Source organism: Lupinus angustifolius, chromosome LG12, assembly GCF_001865875.1.
Source record: "Lupinus angustifolius cultivar Tanjil chromosome LG12, LupAngTanjil_v1.0, whole genome shotgun sequence".
In the NCBI taxonomy this organism is placed as follows: Eukaryota; Viridiplantae; Streptophyta; class Magnoliopsida; order Fabales; family Fabaceae; genus Lupinus; species Lupinus angustifolius.
Window position 1 is genome coordinate 17,952,090 of NC_032020.1, and position 24,979 is coordinate 17,977,068.

The 24,979-nt window shown below is 34.9% G+C and overlaps 5 protein-coding genes and 1 long non-coding RNA gene across 8 annotated transcripts; 3 read left to right on the forward strand and 3 right to left on the reverse strand.

The window, feature by feature from the left end:
• LOC109362130 (ribosome biogenesis regulatory protein homolog) lies at positions 365-3,228 on the forward strand. The gene is made up of 7 exons (XM_019607716.1): positions 365-699; positions 791-842; positions 941-1,069; positions 1,684-1,801; positions 2,432-2,615; positions 2,723-2,839; positions 2,945-3,228. Exons 1-7 carry the CDS (start codon positions 436-438, stop codon positions 3,098-3,100), a joined length of 1,020 nt encoding a protein of 339 aa, XP_019463261.1. The 5' UTR covers positions 365-435; the 3' UTR covers positions 3,101-3,228.
• Positions 3,798-7,852, forward strand: LOC109362131. Its single transcript, XR_002109353.1, has 3 exons — positions 3,798-3,974; positions 6,216-6,221; positions 7,841-7,852. It is a non-coding gene; the product is annotated as an uncharacterized LOC109362131 (long non-coding RNA).
• LOC109362126 (adenine nucleotide transporter BT1, chloroplastic/mitochondrial-like) lies at positions 3,971-5,855 on the forward strand. The gene is made up of 3 exons (XM_019607710.1): positions 3,971-4,705; positions 5,068-5,229; positions 5,311-5,855. The coding sequence occupies exons 1-3, from the start codon at positions 4,121-4,123 to the stop codon at positions 5,776-5,778; spliced, it is 1,215 nt and encodes a 404-aa protein (XP_019463255.1). The 5' UTR covers positions 3,971-4,120; the 3' UTR covers positions 5,779-5,855.
• LOC109362123 (DEAD-box ATP-dependent RNA helicase 52B-like) lies at positions 6,436-9,618 on the reverse strand. 3 transcript variants are annotated; one of them, XM_019607704.1, is made up of 7 exons: positions 9,024-9,618; positions 8,836-8,919; positions 8,394-8,636; positions 7,793-7,960; positions 7,538-7,651; positions 6,810-7,193; positions 6,436-6,779 (listed from the first exon to the last, which is right to left on the reverse strand). In XM_019607704.1, the coding sequence occupies exons 1-7, from the start codon at positions 9,594-9,596 to the stop codon at positions 6,600-6,602; spliced, it is 1,746 nt and encodes a 581-aa protein (XP_019463249.1). In that variant the 5' UTR covers positions 9,597-9,618; the 3' UTR covers positions 6,436-6,599. The 3 variants fall into 3 exon arrangements, with proteins under 3 accessions (XP_019463249.1, XP_019463251.1, XP_019463248.1); XM_019607706.1 differs by having other exon boundaries at positions 6,436-6,653; positions 6,714-7,193; XM_019607703.1 differs by having other exon boundaries at positions 6,436-7,193.
• Positions 13,388-16,900, reverse strand: LOC109362778 (F-box/kelch-repeat protein At1g55270-like). The gene is made up of 3 exons (XM_019608799.1): positions 16,172-16,900; positions 13,865-15,146; positions 13,388-13,701 (listed from the first exon to the last, which is right to left on the reverse strand). Exons 1-2 carry the CDS (start codon positions 16,196-16,198, stop codon positions 13,887-13,889), a joined length of 1,287 nt encoding a protein of 428 aa, XP_019464344.1. The 5' UTR covers positions 16,199-16,900; the 3' UTR covers positions 13,388-13,701; positions 13,865-13,886.
• LOC109362707 (mediator of RNA polymerase II transcription subunit 17) lies at positions 20,898-24,723 on the reverse strand. Its single transcript, XM_019608693.1, has 8 exons — positions 24,566-24,723; positions 24,284-24,488; positions 23,305-23,418; positions 22,986-23,071; positions 22,374-22,758; positions 21,805-22,266; positions 21,412-21,726; positions 20,898-21,304 (listed from the first exon to the last, which is right to left on the reverse strand). Exons 1-8 carry the CDS (start codon positions 24,658-24,660, stop codon positions 20,981-20,983), a joined length of 1,986 nt encoding a protein of 661 aa, XP_019464238.1. The 5' UTR covers positions 24,661-24,723; the 3' UTR covers positions 20,898-20,980.

Here is a 24,979-nt window from a genome sequence, read left to right on the forward strand (position 1 = left end):
AGATTCCAAAATTTCTCTATTATAACTCTTACCGTGAATTGTTTTTCCACAAAATTTTCTTATTTTTATATTTTCTTCTTCAATACTAGATTTGATTAATTTACTTATATTTTAAGTCTACGTTAAATTTCTATGTAACATTTTTTATATTAAATTATTTTTTAATAAAAAGTGTAACACAAAAATGATAAATGAGAATGTAGGAAGTGCCTACGAATACCTTAATATTGATAATACAAAAATCATTACACTAAGCATATATTTGACTGTCATAAATGTTTGCTCAAGTTGATATTATAGTTGAGAATCGATTCCGACCCGACCCAAGTGAATTTAGGTCGGGGGCCCAATACATAAGCATTAAGAATTAGTGTAAGACAGTGTGGGAGAAGAAATAGGGTTTGCGTTGTTTTGTTGAAGCATTGATTGATAGATATGGCTACGGAGATTGAGAACAGTGTAACTCAGGTTCAGTATGAACTTGACCTCGGTAACCTCACTGCGTTCGACCCTCACCATGCTTTCTCTTCTTATGGTTCAACTTCAAGAGCAGAACTCGTTAAGGAATCTTTAACTAAAGGCACTGAATTAGTTCAATTTATCGCTGATTCACTTTTCTCTTTACCTTCAACTGAAGATATTGATGGACCCCTTGTCAAGCTTCCTTTACCTACCACTAAATTGCCCAGGCAAAAACATGTATCTTTCTATTCCCATTACTATTCATTCATTCTTTTTTCATTATATATATTATTCTCTTTTATTAACGTTTGCTATTATTATTTTTCAGCTCCCTGTGCCTAAACCTCCTACTAAATGGGAAGCTTTTGCCCAAAAGAAAGGTACTTTACTCATCCCTCATGTTTTTCGAACAAAAGGGGTTTTTTTGTATTTTAATTTGGTGGGTACATGTTTTTAACTTGTTATGTTTTTGTTTCAGGCATACAGCAAAGGAAGAAAGATAAGGTTGTATATGATGAACAATCTGGAACCTGGAAACGTAGATTTGGTTATGATCGAGCAAATGATGAGGAAGCTATTCCTATTATTGAGGCTAAACCTACTGATGGTAAATTAATCAACTACCCTTTCACTATGTTTATCTTAATTAATGGCTAACTATGCGGAATATGTACCATTCTCAAGGTATCATTAGCAGAGATATTACTTGTGTTTCAACAGGAGTTTAATTTTGTATAATTCATGCCAAACCTTGCAATGTTTCTGTGGTCTAACTGAAAACAAAGTGGAAAATTATAAATAGTAGATATATCGGGTTATGCAAAATGATTAATCATATCATCTAGCTGATCTTATGGTTTACCAAGAGTGGTATATTATGTATCTGCTTTAGCACCTGATCGCCGAACTTTAAAATGTGAATTGTACTTAGTTATTCAAGTTGAAATGAGTATTCTTATGGATGATAGTGTGGACCATGTTATAGATAGCTAGATATTGCTAAGTTTATATTTATCTATTTTGAATCATTTGAGTGTTATTGAAACCTCTTGTGCTTGACACTGTCATTCATATTTTATAATTTCTATCTTTTCATGTGTGGTGTATAAAGGTCCCCCTTAATCCTGACTTCTAACTCACATTTATATGGTCATATAATTTCATGCACTGGTAAAAGCCATAAAGATGGTATATCAGTAATAATACTATAACATTTTGCAGATCCAACAGAGGATCCTTTTGCCAAAAGAAGAGACGATAAGAAGAAAAGAGTTGAAAAGAATGAGAGAAATCAACTACAGAACTTGAAAGAAGCTGCAAAATTCGGTGCTTTACCAAGGTTTTTCTCTTACCTTTTTCCGATTAGGATTGCCTTGTCGAGCATGGGAATTACATAATTATATTTCTTCTTATCCAGTACAAATATCATAGGTTTACAACTGTGTTATTTCTTTTATAATTGGCTGCTTTCTTGATATCAAAACTTAGGTAGAATGACATGAAACCTACTCTATATTGGATTTCTTCACTTATCCTTGATTGGCTAGTTTCTCGTTACAGCCTTTCCTCTCCGTTTTCACTAGTCTTTTCAATCGTCATGCCATATTAAGTTTCAATACGTTATTCAAGCCTACTTAAAAAACCTTCTTGTGCTATTGTTGTCCTGGTCAACTAGTGCTTCTGTTATTTTCTTTGTTAACTGCTCCAAAGCCTATTACTTCTACTCTCCAGTTACATGGTTTCTCAGTTGGTGTTCTATTGGTTCCACATTAACTTCAATCATATGTAAATTTATAATCATTTGCATGTGTAATTGTCTTTTCTTTGTCCTTCATGGTATCTGGTAATGTCCCCTGACTTTGGAAGCTGGGGCCACCGAAAAATGTATCTGTTTTCCTTTTCTCTTCCTTTCATGTATGCATTCCTGTTGTCGTTCCTTGTTATGAAAACTGAATAAATTCCTATGCAGCCATGTACAGCTTGCTGCTACAGCTTTGCCTATAACAGGAACTCAGGCAGCACCTAAGAAATTTACCAAGGATGAACTGGGTAATGTTGCTGGAATGGCAGCAACTGCAACAGCTAGTGGTGGGAAATTTGATCGGAAATTGCCAGGTGAAAAGGCCCCGCAACATAAAGGAAAATATCGAAAGGTTGTGCACCATGTTCGTTAATAGCAATCGTTTTCTTCTATCCATGTAATTATATCCTTTTTAAAAATTGACTAATTAGCTTTCATTTGTTTTTGTTGGTCTTCTAGTTCTTGCCAGTTGTGGGTCAAGGAACAGGGATAGGATCACTAGAGAAGGAGCAAACTGAAAAAGTATTGAACAAGATTATGTCCAAGAATTCCCATGACATACTCAATGTTAGCAAGGTACACTAGAGTCATCTATTGACACATTGATTTCAATTTTTACCAAGTTTTCTTAACTGTTTTTTTCTTCTTTTCTTTCTCTAAACTGTGTTCTCTTTATTTTAGGCTGTCACAATGCACAATGTGAAGAGAGAGAAAAAACGTAAGTATGATAATAAAAGGAGCGCTTCAGCAACTGACAGCAAATTGAAAACTCAGAAGAAGCCTTTTAAGAAGGGAGATTCCAAGAAAGGCGACAACAAGGCAAAAGGGAAAAAATAGTGTAGGTTAAGGTTGTAGAGTTTTTTTAGACTCTGTTTAGCGTTCACTGGCTTGAAGTTTTGTAGACGTTTATTTCATATATCAATTGCTATGTTTTGTTTGTTATAATATTCTTTCCCTTTTTTGTCCTACTCTTTGTGTGTATTATATCAGGTTATTAAAACTCATTTCTTTGAAATTCTCGATTATGTAGCACTAGGTGAGAGTTTCGTACACTATATCGTCCCCTTTATATAGTTTCGGGCATCCATATTCATATCTAGCTCTTTTAGTTTAGAATTAAGAGCATGTACCTACCCTATATGTAGCAGAAGTTCCTAGTATGGAATGACTTTGTGAAGCATCCATAAAAAAAGCAGACATCTGTAGAGTATATAGTCTTCAGCCTTTAAACTCTTATTCTATTATTAATATCAAGGGGTATTTTAATACTTATATGTCTCTCCAAGCATAACCATGCCAACAAATAATCTTGCAGATTCGTCCTAGTCCTAGATTGACAAACATAATTAATGTGTCTTGTCTTGTCTGTATACTGTGTCTTTGTGGCACATTTTTTTATCCTACTTTTGTGGCTAACGATGACCTTGTTTATTAACGAGAACAAACGGATAATTCAGATTATTAAAAAGAAAATTTTGTACATAATTTAAAATAATAAAAATCGAATTTTTTTGACTCTCACACCAAGGGATAACATTGTTTCATTCAAAACTACACCATCCATTCTCTTCATTACCTTTATCTCACGTAGTGAGATAGGGACGAGGAGTTTCTGGTTTTTGCTCTTCGTGAAAATTCCATAGATATTTTCATCTTTACCTTTATTCCCTTATTCGATATCTTCTTTGGTTTAGTTTTCAACTTAGTTATTGTTATCTTATCTCCAAAATTCGCATATTCTTGCTTGCCCATATGTTCCAAACCATCTCCACTCTCTTGAAACTTACAAGGAGAAGCTGTTGTGTATATTGACATAAAAAACTTAAAGGAAATATCTTTTTTTTGAGCTTAGGATAGATGGGTAGAGGAAGAGTGCAAGGTGTTGAATATGGTCACAAGGATATAGTAATAAGCAGTTCTGGAATGAAGTTTGAGTGGGGTTCAAAAGAAGCTAATGTTCATTCAACTGGCTTATTTGCAAGTGTTGGTCAAGCAGGATTTGGATTTGGGATTTCAAGAAATCCTCCAACTGCTATAGACAGTAGCACCAAGTTCCCCTTGCCTACTCCTTCCATGACATATACTTTGATGCCAGAAGCCGGTTTTCGAACTACATGGTTTCAGGGATTGTTGAGTAGGGAGGCACTTGAAGTTGTTCAGGAAGGCCTTGGCATGAAGAAAATATTGATGATGGGATTTAAATTGAAATTTAAGATTGGAAATCCATCATTGAGGAGGTTGGTAAGTGGAGCAATTGCTGGTGCAGTGTCAAGGAGTGTTGTGGCACCCTTGGAGACCATAAGGACCCATTTGATGGTGGGTAGCTCTGGAAATGATACAATTCAAGTGTTTAAATCTATTATGGAAAATGAAGGATGGAAGGGATTGTTCAGAGGCAATTTTGTAAATGTCATCAGAGTTGCACCAAGCAAGGCCATTGAGGTGTGTACACATGACTTTATTACATTTATTTTTTTTGTTAAAAGACATGAATACATAATGTTTCTGAATATTAGATATCATGGTAGATATGAGTGTTTTTGGATATTTGTTATCCATAAAAATGTCATGTTTGAAATTTCTTCTGGTTTGGTTAAACAATAACTGATAAACTGTTATCCATAAAACATCTTAGTTGGAACTTGGAAGCTGAAAACCCAAGGGTGTAACTGGAAGGTGACAAACTTGTTTAATATTTAGCTTAGTGACTTAGGAAAAGACTTGAATTGTCATGCACTTATAACTTAGGCCACATATTCACTAACTTGATTGTATGCTTTAATGAGATCTGGTTGAACTTGCAGTTATTTGCATATGATACTGTTAAGAAACAATTATCTCCTAAACCTGGAGAACAACCAAAAATCCCGATTCCGGAGTCATTAGTTGCAGGTGCTGTTGCTGGAGTTAGCTCCACTCTATTTACATACCCTCTTGAGCTACTCAAAACTCGTATCACTGTTCAGGTATACGCTCATACATACCTCAAGATCTTACTCTCATTCATGCTCCTAGTGTATAAACTTATGTCAATACTTTTATTGCAGAGAGGGGTGTACAAGAACCTACTTGATGCACTTGTGAGCATAGTTCGCGATGAAGGGCCTGCAGAACTGTATAGAGGCCTCACCCCGAGTCTAATTGGTGTAATCCCTTATGCTGCTACAAACTATCTTGCTTATGATACACTCAGAAAAGCTTACAAGAAGGCTTTCAATAAGGAAGAAGTTGGGAATGTGATGACTCTTGTAATTGGATCTACTGCTGGTGCGCTTTCGAGCAGTGCAACATTTCCGCTCGAGATTGCTCGTAAGCATATGCAAGCAGGGGCTCTAAATGGAAGACAGTACAACAACATGCTTCATGCACTCATGAGTATCCTTGAGAAGGAAGGGCTTGCTGGATTGTACAGAGGTTTGGGACCAAGTTGCTTAAAATTGGTTCCTGCTGCTGGTATTTCTTTCATGTGCTATGAAGCATGCAAGAGGATACTTGTTGAAAATGAACAAAGTTAGTATAGATGATTCTCTCCACAAGAATTATAGGTACTGTTTTTTAAGTTTTCCTTGCGTATTTGACAACTTTAAATGTAAGAGAACTCTAAATGTTCTAATTAATTTAACCTATTACACGTGGACTGGATATATATTATATAATAAAAAAAAACATGATGGATGATGGAGAGACTATTGATTTGAATGCATCTCTTTTTTTAGGCTTTTCCATAATGTGAGTAACACAGTAGGTCGAACGACCAAGTTTTACTTTTAACGAATTACCTTGCTTAAACAATTTAGTTCTTTTAACTAATTACAACAAATAGCAGAAACAACTGAAATAAATTATATTGTTATCAGAGCATATTTCCTTAAGATAATGTTGAAACATCAACACTCCAATATGCTAGCATTATAGATTTATCTTAGTAAGCAAAGGGTGCTATTAGGCTTAGCTGAGAGTTGAAAATTTAGGTTGAAATGCAGAAAAAAATGAAACGATCATTTTCCAACCGGCTGAGTTAACAACTACTCCTAAAAAATCGTACCATAATTCAAAGCACATTAAGTCGTGCAAGTGTAAAGCAACAAATTCGGTCGTTGAAACAACTGTGCACTAACACAGCAAATGCATTCGAAGATCTAGCATATTCAAAAAAATATAGGCTCTGACAAAAAAGATAATTCATCACGTTTATAAACCGCCCAAACTTGCATAACTAGCTACACTTCCTCTTAAACGTCTCTAAGCACATAATTATATAGCATGCATATATTTATATTGTAAGGTATCAAGCACCTATACCAAAAAAATGATGCCAAGAGCAAACAGTGAGAGTTTAGTCCCAGCCAGAGGGAACAACGGTTGCATAACCCAATGGCCCACCTTCAACCTCACCACCTCTATACAAATCAGTATTACCACCAATGTAATGATAGCTGCCACCAAATGCTGCATTTGGGATGTCATGAGATGTAGCAGTATTATAAGTTTCCATGGCATGATATCCATTGCCATTGGTACTGAAATAGCTGTTATTCCCCACAGCAGGTTCCGTGAAATTTCGGAAGTCTCGGCCACCATACTTACCACCACCATACCGCTGAGATCGATGGCTGTGATCACTTTGTGATGAAGATTGACTGTAGTCACTGAGCCAAGCAGGAACTTCTTGTTTTGCTTCTTGCAAGAGTGCAACAAGCGCTTTCGCAATAGGAACATTCTGGTGGCTGAAGAAGGCAGTGGCTAAACCAGATTTACCAGCACGCCCTGTTCTGCCAATCCTATGTACATAGTCATCTATGTCTTTAGGCAAATCAAAGTTGATAACATGAGCCACATGTGGGATATCCAATCCTCGGGAAGCAACATCAGTTGCAACCAAAACAGGAGTATCACCATTTTTGAAAGATCTGAGAGCTCTTTCCCTCTCCTACAAATACAATATTGTAGCAAGAAATCAATTAGATATTTTTTAATAAAAGATGACAATAATTACAATGTAATATTAGCCTTTCTTATAATATAATCTAAATGCACATCTTTCCAAAAAAATGAAAGAACATTACTAGATCAAAACGACTGAGGTAAAGACTATTTCCTCAAACAGCTCATGTTTGGATTCATATTTAAACATAGTGTTCCCATTTGAATGAATGGAAAGCATCGAAAACCATCAGAAATCAGTCTTACTTTAATGCAACAATAATAAGAATTTCAACACGAGCAGTAAGAGAAAATGGATGAAAGAAATAGAAGAAAGCAAAAGATGCTTACCATTTGAACTTTGTCACCGTGTATTGCAGTAGCTGCAAACCCATTTCTAGAAAGCCAGAATTGCAAATTGTCAGCACCCCGCTTCGTTTCAACAAATACAAGGGTCAGTGGTTTCTGAAAAGCAGAAAGCGACAATTCTATCAACTCAATAGTCCAATATAAATAGAAAGCATTTAACAAGCAATTTGAATTAGGAGTAATAATGACTGATAAAAGCATCAGTGCATCACTTATCACACTGTAATGCATTTTCACCTTCCCATTGAGTCCCCTCGCCCTTTGAGAATGAAGAAGATTCATAAGATAATTTCTTTTGTCTGCATCCTCAACAAGTTCAACTTTCTGTTGAATGAGTTCAGTGCTTGAACCAACCCTTCCAACAGACAGAAATATGTAATCTGATAGAAAATCAGACGCAAGCTTCTGCAACAAGTAACAAAAATTGAAAATATACTATCAAAATTTATCCTCATAACAAAATCTAAAAGTTCATGATCAATAAATCTAGGGCTCTGGAATAAGGAAATGATAAAAACGTATAAATTAAGAATATTATTGAAAGGCAAAAAGTACTTCATGTAGGGATGATAAAAAAGACAAATCCAAGGGTACTACCTATACTGCATATTAGTATAAGAATTTCAGTCCTATTTTAAAAATAAAACAAATCAAAGAATACAAAAGAAAAAGAAATCTCAAGATCAACTGAGATAGTCTAAAATACTCTGAAGTGCAATTCAAATTAACATTAAAGGATTCAACAATGACAGATTAAATAAAAATTAATTGTTATTATTGATGCAGGTGGAACATGGTTATCAATTAGAACAAACAGCAAGGTAAAAAGTGAGTATACCTGTATATCAGTGGGGAATGTAGCACTGAAAAGCAATGTCTGTCTTGAACCAGGTGGAGGCATATTCATTTGCTGAACAATCTTGCGTATTTGACGTTCAAATCCCATGTCCAACATACGGTCAGCTTCATCTAGTGCAAGATACTTGATCTTTGAAAGTGAAACCCTTTCTCTCTCAATGAAATCCACCAACCTCCCAGGAGTTGCAACCAATATATCAACACCACGCTCTAAATTGCGTAGCTGTTTCCAGTTTAAACAACAAATCACAATAAACATTGTATCTATTACTTATCACACAGAATAAGAAAAAAGAAAGAACAGAACAACGTATATAAATAAAAGCAACAAAAGAACATTGTGTATGCTACTTTAATGTTCAAGAAACATAATAATAAACCAAAATAAACAGTGAAATGATGAACAGATGAAGAACACAGACCTGGTGACTAACGGGGGCCCCACCATAACAAACGACAACCTTCAACCCAGTTTGATAAGCAAATTTCTTGGCTTCATCATGAATCTACCAAACATTTTTCAACAACAAAAAAAACTTCATAAAATTTGAAACTAAAACCAAAATCCAAAATCCAAACAGCATGAAAAAAAGATAACAAACAAATAAACCTGAGAGGACAATTCCCTAGTAGGAGCCAAAATAAGCGCAGTGGGGTATGCAACAGAACCACCACCACCACCACGAGACATTGAATAAAGCCCTGAAGGAGAACGAGCCTTGAGACTCAAAATCCCAGAAATAATAGGAAAACAAAACGCTGCCGTTTTACCAGAACCAGTTTGAGCACAAGCCATTAAGTCACGACCTGCAGAAGCAATAGGAATAGCGTGACGCTGAATGGGAGTAGGTTTCACGTACTTGCATCTCTCTATATTCCTCTTCAACCCTTCCTCCAACTCCGTTTCACCGAAGCTGTTATTCACCGGTGGAGGTACGTTATTCCCGCTCACCTCCACCGGCACCGATTCATATGCGTCGAAGTTTATCACGCCGGAGTTTTCACCTTCTCCGATCACTTCAAGCTCGTCAAACTTTTCCGAAATGTCAGAGATATCATTCCGGAACGACGAAGATACTTGGTCCGGGAACCAACGACCACCAAAACCACCATTACCTCTGCCACGTGGCCTAGCAACGGAACCGTTACCACGGTGTGGAGGAACGTAACGGGGTTGAGACATAACAGTGAAGAAGAATAGGAATGAAAAGAGAGAAATGGTTTTTATGCTGTGGTTGAAGATGTAAGGTCTTATAAGTTAAGTTATTGAAGCAAAGAGCGGAATCGGCATTTTTTAGTGTTGAAAAATGGGGTCCATTTTGTTATGACCAATGAGAAACAAGAGAGTAATGACTAGGGGTTGAAGGTATCTAGAGGATTATTTCTCTGATGAAATATCATTTCAATGGTGGGACATGGTTGGTACACGTGGCAAGAGGGGATTTGTTGGAAAGCTGGTGAGGGAGTAGGTTAGGAGAGTAGGGTACAAAGCATTTAATGTATCCAAAGCCCCAAACCAGAACGCGTGACTAAATGCATATTCTCTGCCTCAGCTATTAGCATCTATGTCTATGTGTGTCTGTTTTCATATTCGATTACAGTAATAATGCTGCTATTTATTTTTTCCACCAGAATCAATTCAATTCAATTCACTACTTCAACTTCAACACCATACTTGTACTGTTGTATCTTTTCGGTCACCAGTGTTAATTGTCAAGGAATATATCGAAGGATTTAATATATATATACTGACAGTGTAAATGTTTTTTACACTATCAGTCAATCATTTACCATTAATTTATTAACTATAATTGACTATCAAACAAAAATAATATAAATCAATTGGTGGATAATGTACTGACAGTGTAAAAACTTTTATATTGTCATTGCACAGATTTTAAATTCTATGTTGAATGTAATATCAAATGCCAACTATGTGTTACATAAGTAGACATATAAGGTTTTGAGTGAATAAATCAAGAAAACTAATGTAGAGAATATGATATAATTACACTTTCAACAGTTAAGAAGAGTATATGAGATGAAGCATGGTACACTTTCAAGAGTTAGAGAAATGTAAATAAAAATCATATACAGAACAATTATGATTTAGAAATCATTACAATGTCAATATGATATAATAATATAATATCATCCCATAATCCCATTCATGATATTAACACTTGATGATTGCTTAAAAAAATTAAAAGTATCATCCATTTTTATTTCTTCAATTAGTTAAAAGAACTACATTTGGAATAAAAATATTGTACACCGCTATTTTATGTCATTATATTTGTCATCAAATAAAAAACAATTACCACATTGAAAAGTAAATTAAAAAATAAGCTATTAAAATATTTAATGATATGTCTGTTTTTATTGGTGACAAAAATAACAACTAGAATAGTAAATATGGAATATCTCTATTCTAAAAAGTTGTTGTTTTTTCTTCTAATATGCCTTTTATTTTTTATATATTAATCTTTCCAAATAATGTTATATTAAATAAGAGTGAATTGTGATACTCTCATGAACTTCCATATTGGAACAAAATATTGAAATATAAATATTGACATTATTGTATTTATTATTTCTAGAAGTTTTTCATATATTTTATTTTTCTTTTGCTACATGATTCAAATTGATATTTAAAATGGACTTTTATCCCATATATAAGATTAAAATGCACTTTTATTCCATATTTAAGATTAAAATGGAATATTTTTCTTTTGTTAGACGAGTAACTTTTTCTTAAAAAACTAAAACATAAAATTTGCACTTTTTTATTTATATTGTTACTAGAAAACTTACGAATTCATAAATCTAAGAGAAGATCCTAAAAAAGTTAATATATAGCACACCCACATTTATAGACAATAATTTTGTCCATAATTAAACCACAAATTATTTGCATTTTCCCGTAAATTACAACTCATCTGTTTTTCACTTCAATGCTGAACAACAATTTTATCTCACATTTATGATTCACGTTAATATATGAAAATGTATAATTAAACTAATTTATATCTCTTGTTCTTGTAAAAATATAGTTGACAAATATGATTATTCCAAAAAGAGTTATTATTACATAGACATATATAATATTAATTTACATATTAATAAATGAGTGTGATATACCATTTTTTTTCTCTTAATAAAAGAAATTAACATACAAAAAAGTTTAGTCTATTAATGTAAGACTATGTTAAATCTAGGAATGTCAATGATTCAATTCCTTGGAGCCAATACTTGTTGAGAGGGGTAGTCACACACCTCAAAAGAAATTAATTCTTTAGGATGAGAAGATACTATTGATAGTACCAAAAAAATAAAATATTATATTTTGATTTTTTACGGAATGAGGGAATTATAAGGTTCTTATTTAATATTCAAGACTTAAATTGGTTTAATTTGAATTTTCATGTGTTGGTATCTATCTAATAGGTTGTTTCAAAAGATGCTGCGTTAGGTATGTGTCATATAAGAATTATTTGATACTCATATGATAGAAGTGTAAGGAAGATAAAGAGGATCACTACATAAGTTTTTGGTTTTACATTTATATTTAAGTATAAAAGTATCATATCATTATATTTAAAGGATACAAGTATTATATCATTTTATTTTTTCATGTTAATTTTTAGGTAATTGTCACTCCATTATTTGAGTGGATTATAAATTAGTATAGGTATAACATACAAAAAACAATATTAGTACAAATATAGCAAACAAAAAAGAATATTAGTACAAATATAGCCAACAAAAAAGAATATTAGTACAAATATAGCAAACAAAAAAGAATATTAGTACAAATATAGCCAACAAAAAAGAATATTAGTACAAATATAGCAAACAAAAAAGAATATTAGTACAAATATAGCCAACAAAAAAGAATATTAGTACAAATATAGCACCCAAAAAAGAATATTAGTTGAAGGGCACCTAACTACTAATATACAACTATGACCCTTTCTTAGTAATAATCCATATGGAGACAAAAAATTAGCGGAAGCATAGGCACCAAACACACATATAATTAATTCCTTTGGTTTGTGGCTGAGTTAGTAAATGTAAACATCACAATACTTAAAAGAACATTTACCAATCTTAAAAAGAACATTGTTGACATAACATGAGGACATTTTTAGGTTCATACTGAATTGTTTTAAGCACCTAGAAATTTAGGTGAAACCACCCACCAATCTATAATCTGCCTCTCTTTTTATACTAATAACCCACAAATTGATGGTTAAAGCAGTGATTCTCAATTTTGAAATGCATCCTAGTAAACATGTATGGTCATAATTCCATTTGTAGAAGGTAATATAAAGTATATGTATGCAATGCAAGAGTTTATATTTAGTGACTTGGATGTCATTACAGAAGATGAGGGTAAAAAATTCACAGATAACTTTTATATCAAAGGTATATATTCAATACTAATTCTGGAATTGTTCACCCTCAATTTTAAGAGAATACCAAACTGAGTCTTAACTAGCTTTGTTTGTTCTTCTCCCCTGCCATCTTCATCGTGTCGAATCACAAGCCCCAAAAAAGAATATTAGTTGAAGGGCACCTAACTACTAATATACAACTATGACCCTTTCTTAGTAATAATCCATATGGAGACAAAAAATTAGCGGAAGCATAGGCACCAAACACACATATAATTAATTCCTTTGGTTTGTGGCTGAGTTAGTAAATGTAAACATCACAATACTTAAAAGAACATTTACCAATCTTAAAAAGAACATTGTTGACATAACATGAGGACATTTTTAGGTTCATACTGAATTGTTTTAAGCACCTAGAAATTTAGGTGAAACCACCCACCAATCTATAATCTGCCTCTCTTTTTATACTAATAACCCACAAATTGATGGTTAAAGCAGTGATTCTCAATTTTGAAATGCATCCTAGTAAACATGTATGGTCATAATTCCATTTGTAGAAGGTAATATAAAGTATATGTATGCAATGCAAGAGTTTATATTTAGTGACTTGGATGTCATTACAGAAGATGAGGGTAAAAAATTCACAGATAACTTTTATATCAAAGGTATATATTCAATACTAATTCTGGAATTGTTCACCCTCAATTTTAAGAGAATACCAAACTGAGTCTTAACTAGCTTTGTTTGTTCTTCTCCCCTGCCATCTTCATCGTGTCGAATCACAAGCTAATAATAAACCATGTGAGCTAAAAAACCTACTAAATTCTTAAAATGTAACAACTATGTATCAATATCTGTAGTACCATATGATAGCAAAAACATCCCATGTATGTATTACCTCGTGCCATGAACATGATCCCTTGAGTTTGAGATGAAATCACGAAATGCAATAGTAGGCTGCACCATGGTGTTCTAGTATACTTTGGCTTAGCTTCTCATATACAGATAATAGCTATATGAAAAGCTATAAACTCGCAACCAAAGGTCATCACCGGCTATTCAACATTACACAACTGCTATGCTTGAAGAACCTGACAGTGAACTATGTGACTTTTGAGACGGTTTCTCCCAGCAAGGCTAGACCATAGATTTGTGACTAAGGTCTTGAACTGCCCTTTCCCGGCAATTGTTTCCCATAAATGTTCAGCAGAAGATCCTTTCAAATCTTCAAATTTTGAAACATCTACCAGAGAAATGCTCATATTATTGCGGATGATACAAAGTTTCCCGTTGAGTGGGACAAGAGCAGCAGCCTCCATGGCACGTGAGTTCCCCAGATGCATGTTACTGTCAATATGCTTGCTCCATGAATCAGTAGCCTCGTCATAAACCGTAAGTTTGCACCCATCCTTGCAGTCTAAGGCATAGAGCTGTCCATTAAGGGTAGTGCTTGGGTTCCTCCATCCCGAAACCATTCCATCAAAAACAGGGTACCAGCTATCAGTCTCTGGCTGGTAGGCCTCACTCAAAACCTGCCGATGAGAACCAAGTCCCTTCAGGAACCACTTACCCTCATATACAACACCTATGAAAGGCACCATAGCAGTACTCATATCTGAAATAAATGACCACCTATTCTTGTTCGGATCATAGACTTCCGCTGATCTCAAGGACCGGTGCACACCCTCATTCTCCCCACCAGCGACATACAGACAATTGTTTATGACACAGGTGCCAAAGAAGTGCCGCCTGCGAAGCATATCTGGAGCACGGTGCCATTTATTTGTCCTAGCATTATAAAAAATAACACGTCGCATGGATCCCTTTAGTGGGTCCTTCCCACCAAACAAGTATAGGTGACAGCCACTGAGAACAGCACAGCCAAAACCAAGAGCTCCAGAATATTCCTTAGGAACAGGAGGTAGGGGCTGCCATACTTGGCACACAGGATCAAAAGCATGCCATGAGATTTTCTCGTCACGGTCTCTTTTAATAACATATATCCACTCTTCTGCAATTCCAAGATTCTTGCGGAGTGAGTAAAAGAAGTTACCAGCCAAGAGACGATACCATCTTTTGCAGACTAGCCGAAGTTTACGGTGCTCAGCCCGTGGGACTCTGATTAGGCAAGCAATAGCAAGATCATCGGGGAGTCCTGGAAGTAGTGGGGATTGATTGCGGCTTCTGTCACCACGTGTCGGCTTGTTTCTAGTTGGGTGAATGGATGATTTAATGTCAGGTCGAAGACAGAGTTTTGTCCCAGGGACATACCTTCTTGCTCCAGTAACAGTTTTCAGGCCTGTATCTACTCTGCATAAACATGCAGTTGAATCAACCTGCATAAAACACATGAGATGTAACACTTGCATAGCTACTTTTTAAGCTAAAATGAAAGCACAACCCTTTTTCTTTGAACTTATGATTTATGAACTAAAACATGAGACATCATCTATGTCTCAGTATTTAATACAACCAACAATTGCATCATGTTTACTTACAATTAGAAATGAATTCTGTAATAAGCTTTATGACATTTTGACGAAAAATGACCTGCATGACTTGGTATACAATAAGGAACTTAAAGGTCTTAATGTAATGAGAACTGCATCAAGTTCCATGGCTGCATAATATGCCATAGTACACAGATCTCAAGCTTGAGAATTGACTGGTCTACATTAGAAAGCAACTCACCCATTTGATTCCCTTGTAATTCTCAGTTTTATGTCCAATGGACCAAAGATTTCAGAATGAAGATTGTATTCAACGCAACTTTTTAGGAAAAAGCACAAGTGGCCTCAAAATTACTGTGAGTGTGGAAATGGAATTATTCAAAATATTGTCCCAATCAAAAACAAGCCCATGTCATTCATTTTCTCATCTGTTGTGACCCAAAAACCTATAGCAACACTGTCCCTGTGATACCAAAAAACTGACAAAGATAGATTGTAGCTAGCCCATATTTTGGGGAGGTTGCAACAGATAGAATAGAACATAGATGATTATCAGAAGAAATGATCAGTGAATAATGAGCTAATGGCATTCAACATAAACAATGTCAAACAACCAGAATATAAAAGCATCGACTTCGTAATTCTTCCCTTCATCACACATCATTAGATAAAAAAAATGTGAAGCTATTTCGAAACAACACATTAGGCCAAGGTAAAATTCAACAATTGCACCAATAACAATGATATATTAACATCATAGTTGGATGTTCCCCACATCAAATATTTCAATCCTGGATCACCAAAAAGGGAAGTCAAACTAACTTAGCAATAGCATTGGTTTACCTCATAAACTAAACATGAAATGGCTTATAAACCAGTAAAATGGAAAGTGAAGCATATAAGCAAATTACCAAAGGAGGTTGAAGAACTCTATCCATCTTTCCGGGCTCCACTGCTTCAAAGATAACTCACTACTTACACCTCCAAAATCAAGTCTTTATCCCTCAAACGACATGCCCAACATGAAATTCAAGAGAATACAGTCCAACACAAACCCTTTTTCTCAGCTCACTTAGTTGAAAATTGATTTTTCAAAAAAAGGAAAATTGAATTATAATTCTCCAACTCCAAGGGGAAGAAGCATTCAAAGAACACAATCACATAACATGATCATGGACATCAATGAGGAAATATCATAAACCCTATAAAAATCAAGTGAAATCTAATGCCCTAAAAATGTTATCTTTCTGACTTTAAAAGGGGGAAAACCTAAAATGCGAGACAGCAAGGAATTAGGGGGAAAGGGAAAGCAGTGAAAGAGATAAAGAGACCCCTCTCTTTGATTCTTGCCATTAAAACATCAAAGTGGAGTTTAGGGCCCATCACTTCAACGGCACAAGAGTGTGTTCAACAAAAGAACTAGAACAAGAGAGGGTAAGACTTATTATAAGAGAGAAAAATGAGAAAGAAAAGTTGAAAATTGAGAAAAAGAAAGGAAAGCAAAACCCATTAAAGGGGGAGAGAAGAAAAAGTGATGACACATTGGTGGCTGGTGATTGGAGAAAACAAGAACATTTTACAACTTGGGTTGGAAGATAGCACTTGTTTGGTTTTGTTTGTAGGTTGGGAGTAGAAGTCAAAACTCTTAATTACAACTCGTATTGTACCATTTTTTTGTTGAAAGGGACAACACGAATCTTAAAAAGAGAAATAATTATTTCCTTATTAAAAAAAATGTGAGAAAATATATTGGCATGACAAAAAAGTTAGTGAAGTTGTGTCATTTGCATAATACATGTGACTAGTGACAGACAAATATTCAGATACAAAAAAAATATACCCCCACCTCCACAGAAAACAACCCCCACTAAAGAAAAACAAAGACTGTTTAATGATAAATAATTTAAAAATATACTTTTTCTTAAATGATGTATCTTTTGACACACAAAAAATACGGTACAAATTATATTTATATGATGCTCTCCCAAGAGAAAATCCAGATATTTGTACAGTTAAAAACCACCCAAATAATATTATTCCATGATCTTACGTGCTCCCCATTATAAGACCGGGTAAGTGCTGTTGAAAATAATATGAGCAGTGTGTGACTAAAATTACTTCTGATCAAATTGTATTAGTTTAATAATGAGGATATGTGTTTTGTTTGACCCATTACACTGTATGCTACCATTTGCATGATCACGTTCCTACTCCACCAAAGGGTAATTTGGTAATTGTGATGTGCTTGCTTGCTGGTAGGTGATATGATTAGAAATGGGCCATGCAGTAGGATTTACCACCGAGTTACCTGTTTTCTCCTTGCTGCACTCAAAGTTATTCTGATTCTGATTGCATTATTATAATAACTTCATACATGCACACGTTTTTGCCCCTTGTGTTACAACAATATTTTTCTTTACTTTAGATTTTGCTTATATATATTAATAATATTAACCATGCAAGATCCTTTCATCATGTCTTTTTTATTATAAATTATCCTGTATATTTGGGATATGAAGAGACAGAAACTAGTCTGGTTCAAGCTGGTAGGACCATAAAAACGATAAAACGCTCTTAGAAACAATGCCAAAGGTGATGAGGATCACCTGTCCCAACCGTGTCATATTTCTTGCCTCAAACCAATCATATATTAACACATGGATAAAATAAAAAATTTAAAAGCAAAAGATAATAAAATTGAACACTTTGATTGACTTGAGACATGAAGTGAGACACTATTTAGGACATATCATCTCCATCCCACGCCTCCCTGCTCTACAAATAACTCTATGCAGAAGTTACACAATGATATAATTACCTTCAACCATAGTAAGGGACTCCAAATTCCCAATTCGTTAATTCCCAATATAATGGCATATTTGTGTAGCACACTATCTTATTTGAAAAGATATGGTTCTTGACTGTGTACCATACTTTTCCACATCACTAGGATTTAGTACCTCATGCAAGATCCTTGACATGAAATGCTTTTCCAGCTAGATACTACTTAATCCATAATAATATAATAATTTTCCAACCTCCAATTCATGACCATTATGCAGAAAATCTCCTTTTTATATTCCCATTTCAAGCAATAATTTCAATTACATGACGTAACTAAATTGGACCCACCAAACCGTATTTCTTTGTGCAAAAAAACTTTACTCACAGTCACCAAAAGTTTATAGCAAATTGGCTACTCGAATATGATATTGATTAAACCCCACTTTCAGTATCAATTCTTTCATCATTATGCTCCATCATAGTAGTTTGCAAAGTACATCTGAATGATATAATAAAATATCATATACAATACATTAAATTCGAGCTTGCAGTCACAATATTATGATTTAAGCGATTTCCGCAACCACAATATTAGTATATTGACCATATTTTCTCATAATAAATCATAGTTTCTGTAAACACAATGTAACCACAACAATACAATAGACCATGGATGATGATATATTGCATATGTAAATTGTAACCAATTCTATCATGGAGGGTCCAATGAAAAAACTTAACCACCTTCTGTAACATCAGATATATACCTAAATTGTCCATTTCATTTGAACCTATTCTTAGTGTTAGAAACTTAACAATCCAGCCAACGTAAGGCCATGTGCATCCTCCAAAAAGCTCCATAATTCAATCTTATCATTTTGGAAAAAGTTGTATTCAATATCATCCTTAACAAATAAAAGTTAAAAGTATTTGTGATAAAACGATGTAAGATGCAGAGTTTGCAGCTGAGTTTAAGTAGTCACAATCACAAATAGCTATTGCTTTCATCCCATTCTCTAAAAGCGAAGTCATTTTCAGTGCCTCACTATCAATAATGGCATGGCCCTTGTGTTGTAGGGGTTGTACGTTCAAACAGTCATTCTCTGTGTAGATTCTTAGCATTTTTCTCATGGGTAAGATAATGAAGTCTTATAATAATTGGGACAAACAATCAAGTTGAAGGGTTCGTTGCATTTGGTGTAGTGGTGTAAGGATCTGCTAGATACTCAGAAAGACCAAAATGTTAATGATTCGATTCCTGAGAGCGACACTTGTTCGGAGAGATAGTCACGCACCCCGAAAAAGGATACTTTTGGCAGTACAAAAAACAATTGAGTTAAAGTTCTAGAAAATCTTTCTATTGCCATTGGAATTATTGTTGTCAATTTTGAAAAAAAATATCTAACCTAATGGAGAAAAGAGAAAGTTTAATGAAATAGAGAAAATAGAAAGAGAGCAAGAGTAATATATGGATGCTATAAAAGAGATCCAAATTTGGATGACAAAACTAGTTACATGATGATTGAATTGCTTGATACCAAAGCTTGCAGATCAATCCTCAATTGGAATAAGTGAATAACTCAGCTATAAATCCTATTTGCTTTGTTTATTTACAAGCAATCATAATTAATGGCAGCTAAGTGACCAATTAATGGCATATCAAATGAAGAAAAGGCCTAGAATGTACAGAAACTGGGTAGAACATATTCATATGGTACTGAAAACTTTGGTCTTGTCAAGATTCCAAAGGGGTCCAATTTTGCCAATGCCAATAACCATCCAAGTAGAGTTACTTTAGTACATAAAATGGGAGAAAAGGAGCAATGTTTCTCTCACAGACAATGCTGTATCATCAACCGTAGAGAAGGGAAACAAAACAAAACAATACTCCTCCTAATGTGACATGATGCATGTTTCTGGCTCAAACAAAAAGTGAATAGATGAATTACATGGACAAAATACCATATCAGTAGAGCCTCTAAATGCGATCACCCTTCATAATTTAAGGGAGCACATCTGTTGTCCCACAAGTTATGCCATTACATGTACCACTACCTTTCATTGGTTGAAAAAATCTATTTAAGTTCAAAAATTAATAGTTAATTATTTTTCTGACCAATCACAGTTGATAGCACATGCGGTGATACAATTTCTGGGACAGCAGATGTGTACCCATAGTTTAAGAGATGCATCCACTCAGAAAACAAAGTAAAAAAGGTTTCTTTTTATGGGGGAAGGGGGTTCTTAACACTATTCCCAAGTCCTATATATCTACTTCTAGCAACTAAGATCAGCCCCATTACCATCCCTCCGAGCTAGTGTAATTGAAAATGAAAATGATTTTTTTAGCTCTTACTGTTAGCCCAAATTTTGGAAAGCAAAGCATGTATTACAGCATGCTACTTGAAAACAAAACTTCAAACCACATAGCAGCAGCTACCAATCAATCATCAACATGGGTTAGAAACTTTTCACCTATGTCAGTACTATTCCTCACTTGAACCATGAGGAATAGATGGGTTAGAAACTTCAAATCACTCTGATCATGAATGATGTTTACAAAAAAACAAACCCTTAACATTGTTGAAACATGATAATCAAGGACAAGAGTTAGAAGAAGATGGGAAGGGGTCACGAACTATGTAGGAGAATCTTATTGGAGGGGCACCAAATGTATTTTTAGCATGTAGGGCTAAGGATAAAGAGTTAAAATATAGTAACAATGCATTGGAAACTATCTTTAATATCTCTTGTAATATTAAATATGCATAGATATCTATTTTTGGCCCTTTTATCCTCGGCCCTAAGGGCTTAGGGCTTAGATTAAGAAAAGCCATCAAACAAAAACGCACAGATATCAAAGCATAATTTGATGGTTGCCAAAGAGACCATGAATATGCCTACATGAAAAGTGCAAGAAAAACATGAAAACAACTTCATTGACCACCACCACTACATAAGCCAACTAAGTCCATTAGGGTTGCGTATAACAAATCAAGTGACAAATGACCTAGGAATTTCCTATATTCAGATGCAGCATCGGTGATGTTCATATGAAGCTTTTGCTCCTCTGCAAAACTATCCTCCATGACCAACCACCAAGATATACAACCTTTACTATCTTCAGGATCCACATTTGCGACCAAGCCGAGTGTTTCACCTTGCTCCAGCTCAAAAGATAAGGATAAGAAGTCCCGGCTTGCTTTTATCCCAACCATCAAGGCCTCCTGATAGAGCCAATTAATAATCTGGCTTACAACCTGTATGATATCAGTTGCATGAATAAGCATACAATATTTGGTGCAGGGCTCACGAATAAGAAAATTATTGCAATGACATCAATTTTTTCTCAGTTTCATGGTTTTACCTGCTGCAAAATAATCACAGGAAGATCAGCTAAGTTACAGTTGTATCTGTTTATTGAGTGGGTTTCCTCACACTTTCCCTTGAATAGGCCTGCCACATTAGGCGAACCTTCTGCTTTGACATTGATGCAATCATCATTTACCACCACCTTAGTCCAAAATTGACGCTTGATACCATTTTTCACATAATAATCAGGATTTTTTATTTGGCGACCATGGAGAATAGACTGAGGAACCTCCATGAAGAGTGTCCATGATGATGATCGAGAATGCCATGTAGGGTTTGAAATTAGCTCCAGATATGGGACCTTGAATACCTGCAGATATCAAATAGGTTGACTAACAAAACGTCTATTTCACAAGCAGCATACAAGTCAAATTCAAAAGAGTAATACCACATTTTCCAGCTCTGCGAGAACTTTTCTTGAAAAGATTCTATGAGCCAAAGACATAAAAAAATGACCAAGAAAACTGGATCCGTCCTTTGCCTGTACACCAGATAAACGATTGCCAGGGGAAATTGGCTTTTCACTGCCTCTTCCAAATATATATTCATGAAAAACCTGTTGAATGTAAATCTCATAGCAGGTAGAATTAGAAAACTGGCTTTTCTTCTTAAGGGTGTTTTGTTTGGCATCACGACTCATTCCATCAGATGCTTCCAAAGTTAAAATTGAATTTTCTCCATTATTGGTGAGTTCACCTTCAACTGTGGAATGATCTTGACCAGAAGAAACAAGTGACAAGAACACAGAGACTCCCTGGCCTAAGCTTAATTGCAAATAGTTTTCCTGTATTCCAGTCACACTGACACCCACAGATGAGTTAAATGCTTCACGATTCACCAGGTCAAACACCTGGAAGAAAAAGTACCAAAGCAATAAACCAACGAGGAGTTTATCAAAGCATGAAAATTGGACAAACTAGACATAGCAAATAAAAAATAATAAAATAGCAACCATACCTGCTCATTGAAAATTGCTTTATGTGCCCCACGAAGGAGCAAATGTGTTTTCTTAATGCACTCTTCATCACTTAAAGATTCTTTGTCAGTTTCTCCCAAATGATGCTCATCTGAAAAGTGGGATTTGTTTTCATTGGATTTCATCTGTATATGATCTGATTGGGCACTGACAAAACCAAATTGGAGAGAGTGGCATAAATTGGGAGACATGTCTATTGCCAGCATTCCAGCTGCATCATGATTGACACGAACAGTAGATATAGACGATGACCGGACTATAGCTGCTTGGTCATATGAGTTATCAAAGAGATCAAAGGTGAAGCCCTCATTCCCTGGAGCTATAGCCGCCTGACGTAGCCGTTTAACTTTCCAATTTTGCTGCAACCTGTCCGCTTATCAGGAAATGTGATAGGTGGTGATGTAAGTTAGTAAACAGGCATTTTCCTACAATGAGCTTCCTTATTCATTGATGAAATTGTTACAGCCACTTACCAAGGTATTTAAAAGACAGCTTTTGAATGCAATGGAATGTCATAACTCAAGATCTAAAATCTTGATTTAAAATGTTATTTCATGTGTATTAATGTTAAGAAGTCAATAATGGAAATTTACCTGATAAGAGCACCATAAAACCTGGCTTCCCGAGCAACCTGCTGTTCAAAAGCTTTGGCAGATTGCTTAAAGTATTTCCCGACGTGCTGCAAATAGAAGAAAATTAGTGCAAAAATATCATCGCATTTCACAGTAAAAGCTAAAATCAGGTGTGGTTATCTTGGACAGGCTATGAGAGACTCCAATCGATCCAAGCTTTGAGTTACATTCCTTTAATTTTAAGCAAAGCAACTTAAGTTTTCTTAGCCCTACTATTACGAACATAAATGAACTGGAAATAAAGAAAAGTGTACAAAAGATGAGATAAAATAATATTTACACAGTAGCATTGCAGCTTGGTGGCTGCAGATACAGCCAGGTCAGACAAAGCCTCATTAGGTAATAGTTTTGGCCTTGTCATACTAGCCACAGTTACTGCATCGTTTGCTTCCACCTAAGCACAGAATAAAGAAAACATCAAAAATCTATATTTTGAACCTGCACACAGCTTACACAATAACAACCTGAATAAAAATAATCCTAGACAATATTTTAAACATAGTTGCCACCCAGAATGTCAAGAACTCGGTTATACATGAAAGGTTTCACTTTCAATAGGATCAAATGAGGCAAGATGTCGTGATGAACTGATAACCTTCAGTTCCTCAGGCAATGTAAGTTTGGCATTCATAACTCATTCACGGACACAAATGGTGAATAAGGATACATACATTGACACGGGAAGTCAAAGGCCTACATCAAGATGTGTCAATTGCAGTTCAAGAGAAGAGGTGGAAAGACTGACTACAAAGCTAAGACTCAGTTGATAAACCAGGACAAGTACAACACACTGACATGAGTTAAATTGGGGGAGTATGAAGGGAATGTAGAGGCTTTTCGAGAATAATTTTCAACCGAAACTACTGACACAAGGAGACCTTGATGTTGGTCTTATCAGGGCCACAACTGGAAATGGGGTTTGATGACCTTAAGGGAGCTCTGGATGGGGGTTTGGATATTCCTCACAGTGACAAAAGGTTTTCTGATTTTGATAAGGAGATGAACGAGCTCAACACAGATCTTTGGTGCTTCATAGAATGAAACTAACATAATTATGTTAAAGCCACAACTTGTTTTAAATTCTATACCATGCTCCAAATGAAGCCTTTACTACATATATTTCTCAGAAATCAAATTGCCAAATATCTATGCCATTATTTCAGAGTAATTTCCTAAAAATCAAAACTAGACGAATTTCTTAAAAATAAGAGGACAAGATCACAAAAAACAGTGATTAATTTGTAAGAAAGAGTACTAACAGTGTTGATGAGATCTACAATGACAGAGAGTTCTTGATGAGCGGCCTGCAAATTCTCAACCATGGTCTGCCATTGCCATGGTGTAGAAGTATCCTTTGAAGTCTTCTTTTGCTTCTTCTTGTCCTTCTCTTCATCCTTCTCAACAGCCCAAGCGAAATCAATTCGCCTTATTAGCGAGAGCCTCTTCTCATCGTAATCCGCATCTCTGAAACAAAAATACACATACAACATTTAGGGTTCAACGTTGTGGCTAAAATTGAAAACATTGAAAGAGAAACATACGAAGGGAATCGTTCCAGGCCATTTTCTTCAATGGATTCCAAACGTTTGATTGGAAGCTTGTCAAGTGAGACTTGCAATTGCATGCTATCCTCCATACTCTGTGTTTCGAACAATGTTGCTCCTCAAGCCAAAACCCTCACAATAAAAAGCGAAAAGTTAAAATACACTGAATGAATATCAGAATTATACAATTCATATCTTCATCATTGTGTATGATTTCATTCACTCTTTCAAATTAGAGAAAATTTGTATTATCTACTATTTATAATTGATTTTTAAATAAATATAAAAAAATTGTATACAATTAGATATTACATTTTTAACACAAATAATATAAAATGAATGGTAGATATTAATTAAGGTGATAATAGTAATTAAGTATAAACACGCCATGAGTAATACATAATTTTGTGA

Excerpts from the sequence above, each read along its gene's own strand:
- LOC109362130 (XM_019607716.1), top strand. The coding sequence starts at position 436 with ATGGCTACGGAGATTGAGAACAGTGTAACTCAGGTTCAGTATGAACTT. Across the intron at positions 843-940 it reads AGCTTTTGCCCAAAAGAAAG|GCATACAGCAAAGGAAGAAA; the intron begins GTACTTTACTCA and ends TTTTTGTTTCAG. Across the intron at positions 2,616-2,722 it reads ATAAAGGAAAATATCGAAAG|TTCTTGCCAGTTGTGGGTCA; the intron begins GTTGTGCACCAT and ends TTGGTCTTCTAG.
- LOC109362126 (XM_019607710.1), top strand. The coding sequence starts at position 4,121 with ATGGGTAGAGGAAGAGTGCAAGGTGTTGAATATGGTCACAAGGATATA. Across the intron at positions 4,706-5,067 it reads CACCAAGCAAGGCCATTGAG|TTATTTGCATATGATACTGT; the intron begins GTGTGTACACAT and ends TTGAACTTGCAG. Across the intron at positions 5,230-5,310 it reads AAACTCGTATCACTGTTCAG|AGAGGGGTGTACAAGAACCT; the intron begins GTATACGCTCAT and ends CTTTTATTGCAG.
- LOC109362123 (XM_019607703.1), bottom strand. The coding sequence starts at position 9,596 with ATGTCTCAACCCCGTTACGTTCCTCCACACCGTGGTAACGGTTCCGTT. Across the intron at positions 8,920-9,023 it reads CTAGGGAATTGTCCTCTCAG|ATTCATGATGAAGCCAAGAA; the intron begins GTTTATTTGTTT and ends AATGTTTGGTAG. Across the intron at positions 8,637-8,835 it reads GGGCCCCCGTTAGTCACCAG|CTACGCAATTTAGAGCGTGG; the intron begins GTCTGTGTTCTT and ends AACTGGAAACAG.
- LOC109362778 (XM_019608799.1), bottom strand. The coding sequence starts at position 16,198 with ATGGATAGAGTTCTTCAACCTCCTTTG. Across the intron at positions 15,147-16,171 it reads GAGTTCTTCAACCTCCTTTG|GTTGATTCAACTGCATGTTT; the intron begins GTAATTTGCTTA and ends TGTTTTATGCAG.
- LOC109362707 (XM_019608693.1), bottom strand. The coding sequence starts at position 24,660 with ATGGAGGATAGCATGCAATTGCAAGTCTCACTTGACAAGCTTCCAATC. Across the intron at positions 23,072-23,304 it reads CCAAGCTGCAATGCTACTGT|CACGTCGGGAAATACTTTAA; the intron begins GTAAATATTATT and ends TTCTATTTGCAG. Across the intron at positions 22,759-22,985 it reads TTTTATGGTGCTCTTATCAG|GTTGCAGCAAAATTGGAAAG; the intron begins GTAAATTTCCAT and ends ATAAGCGGACAG.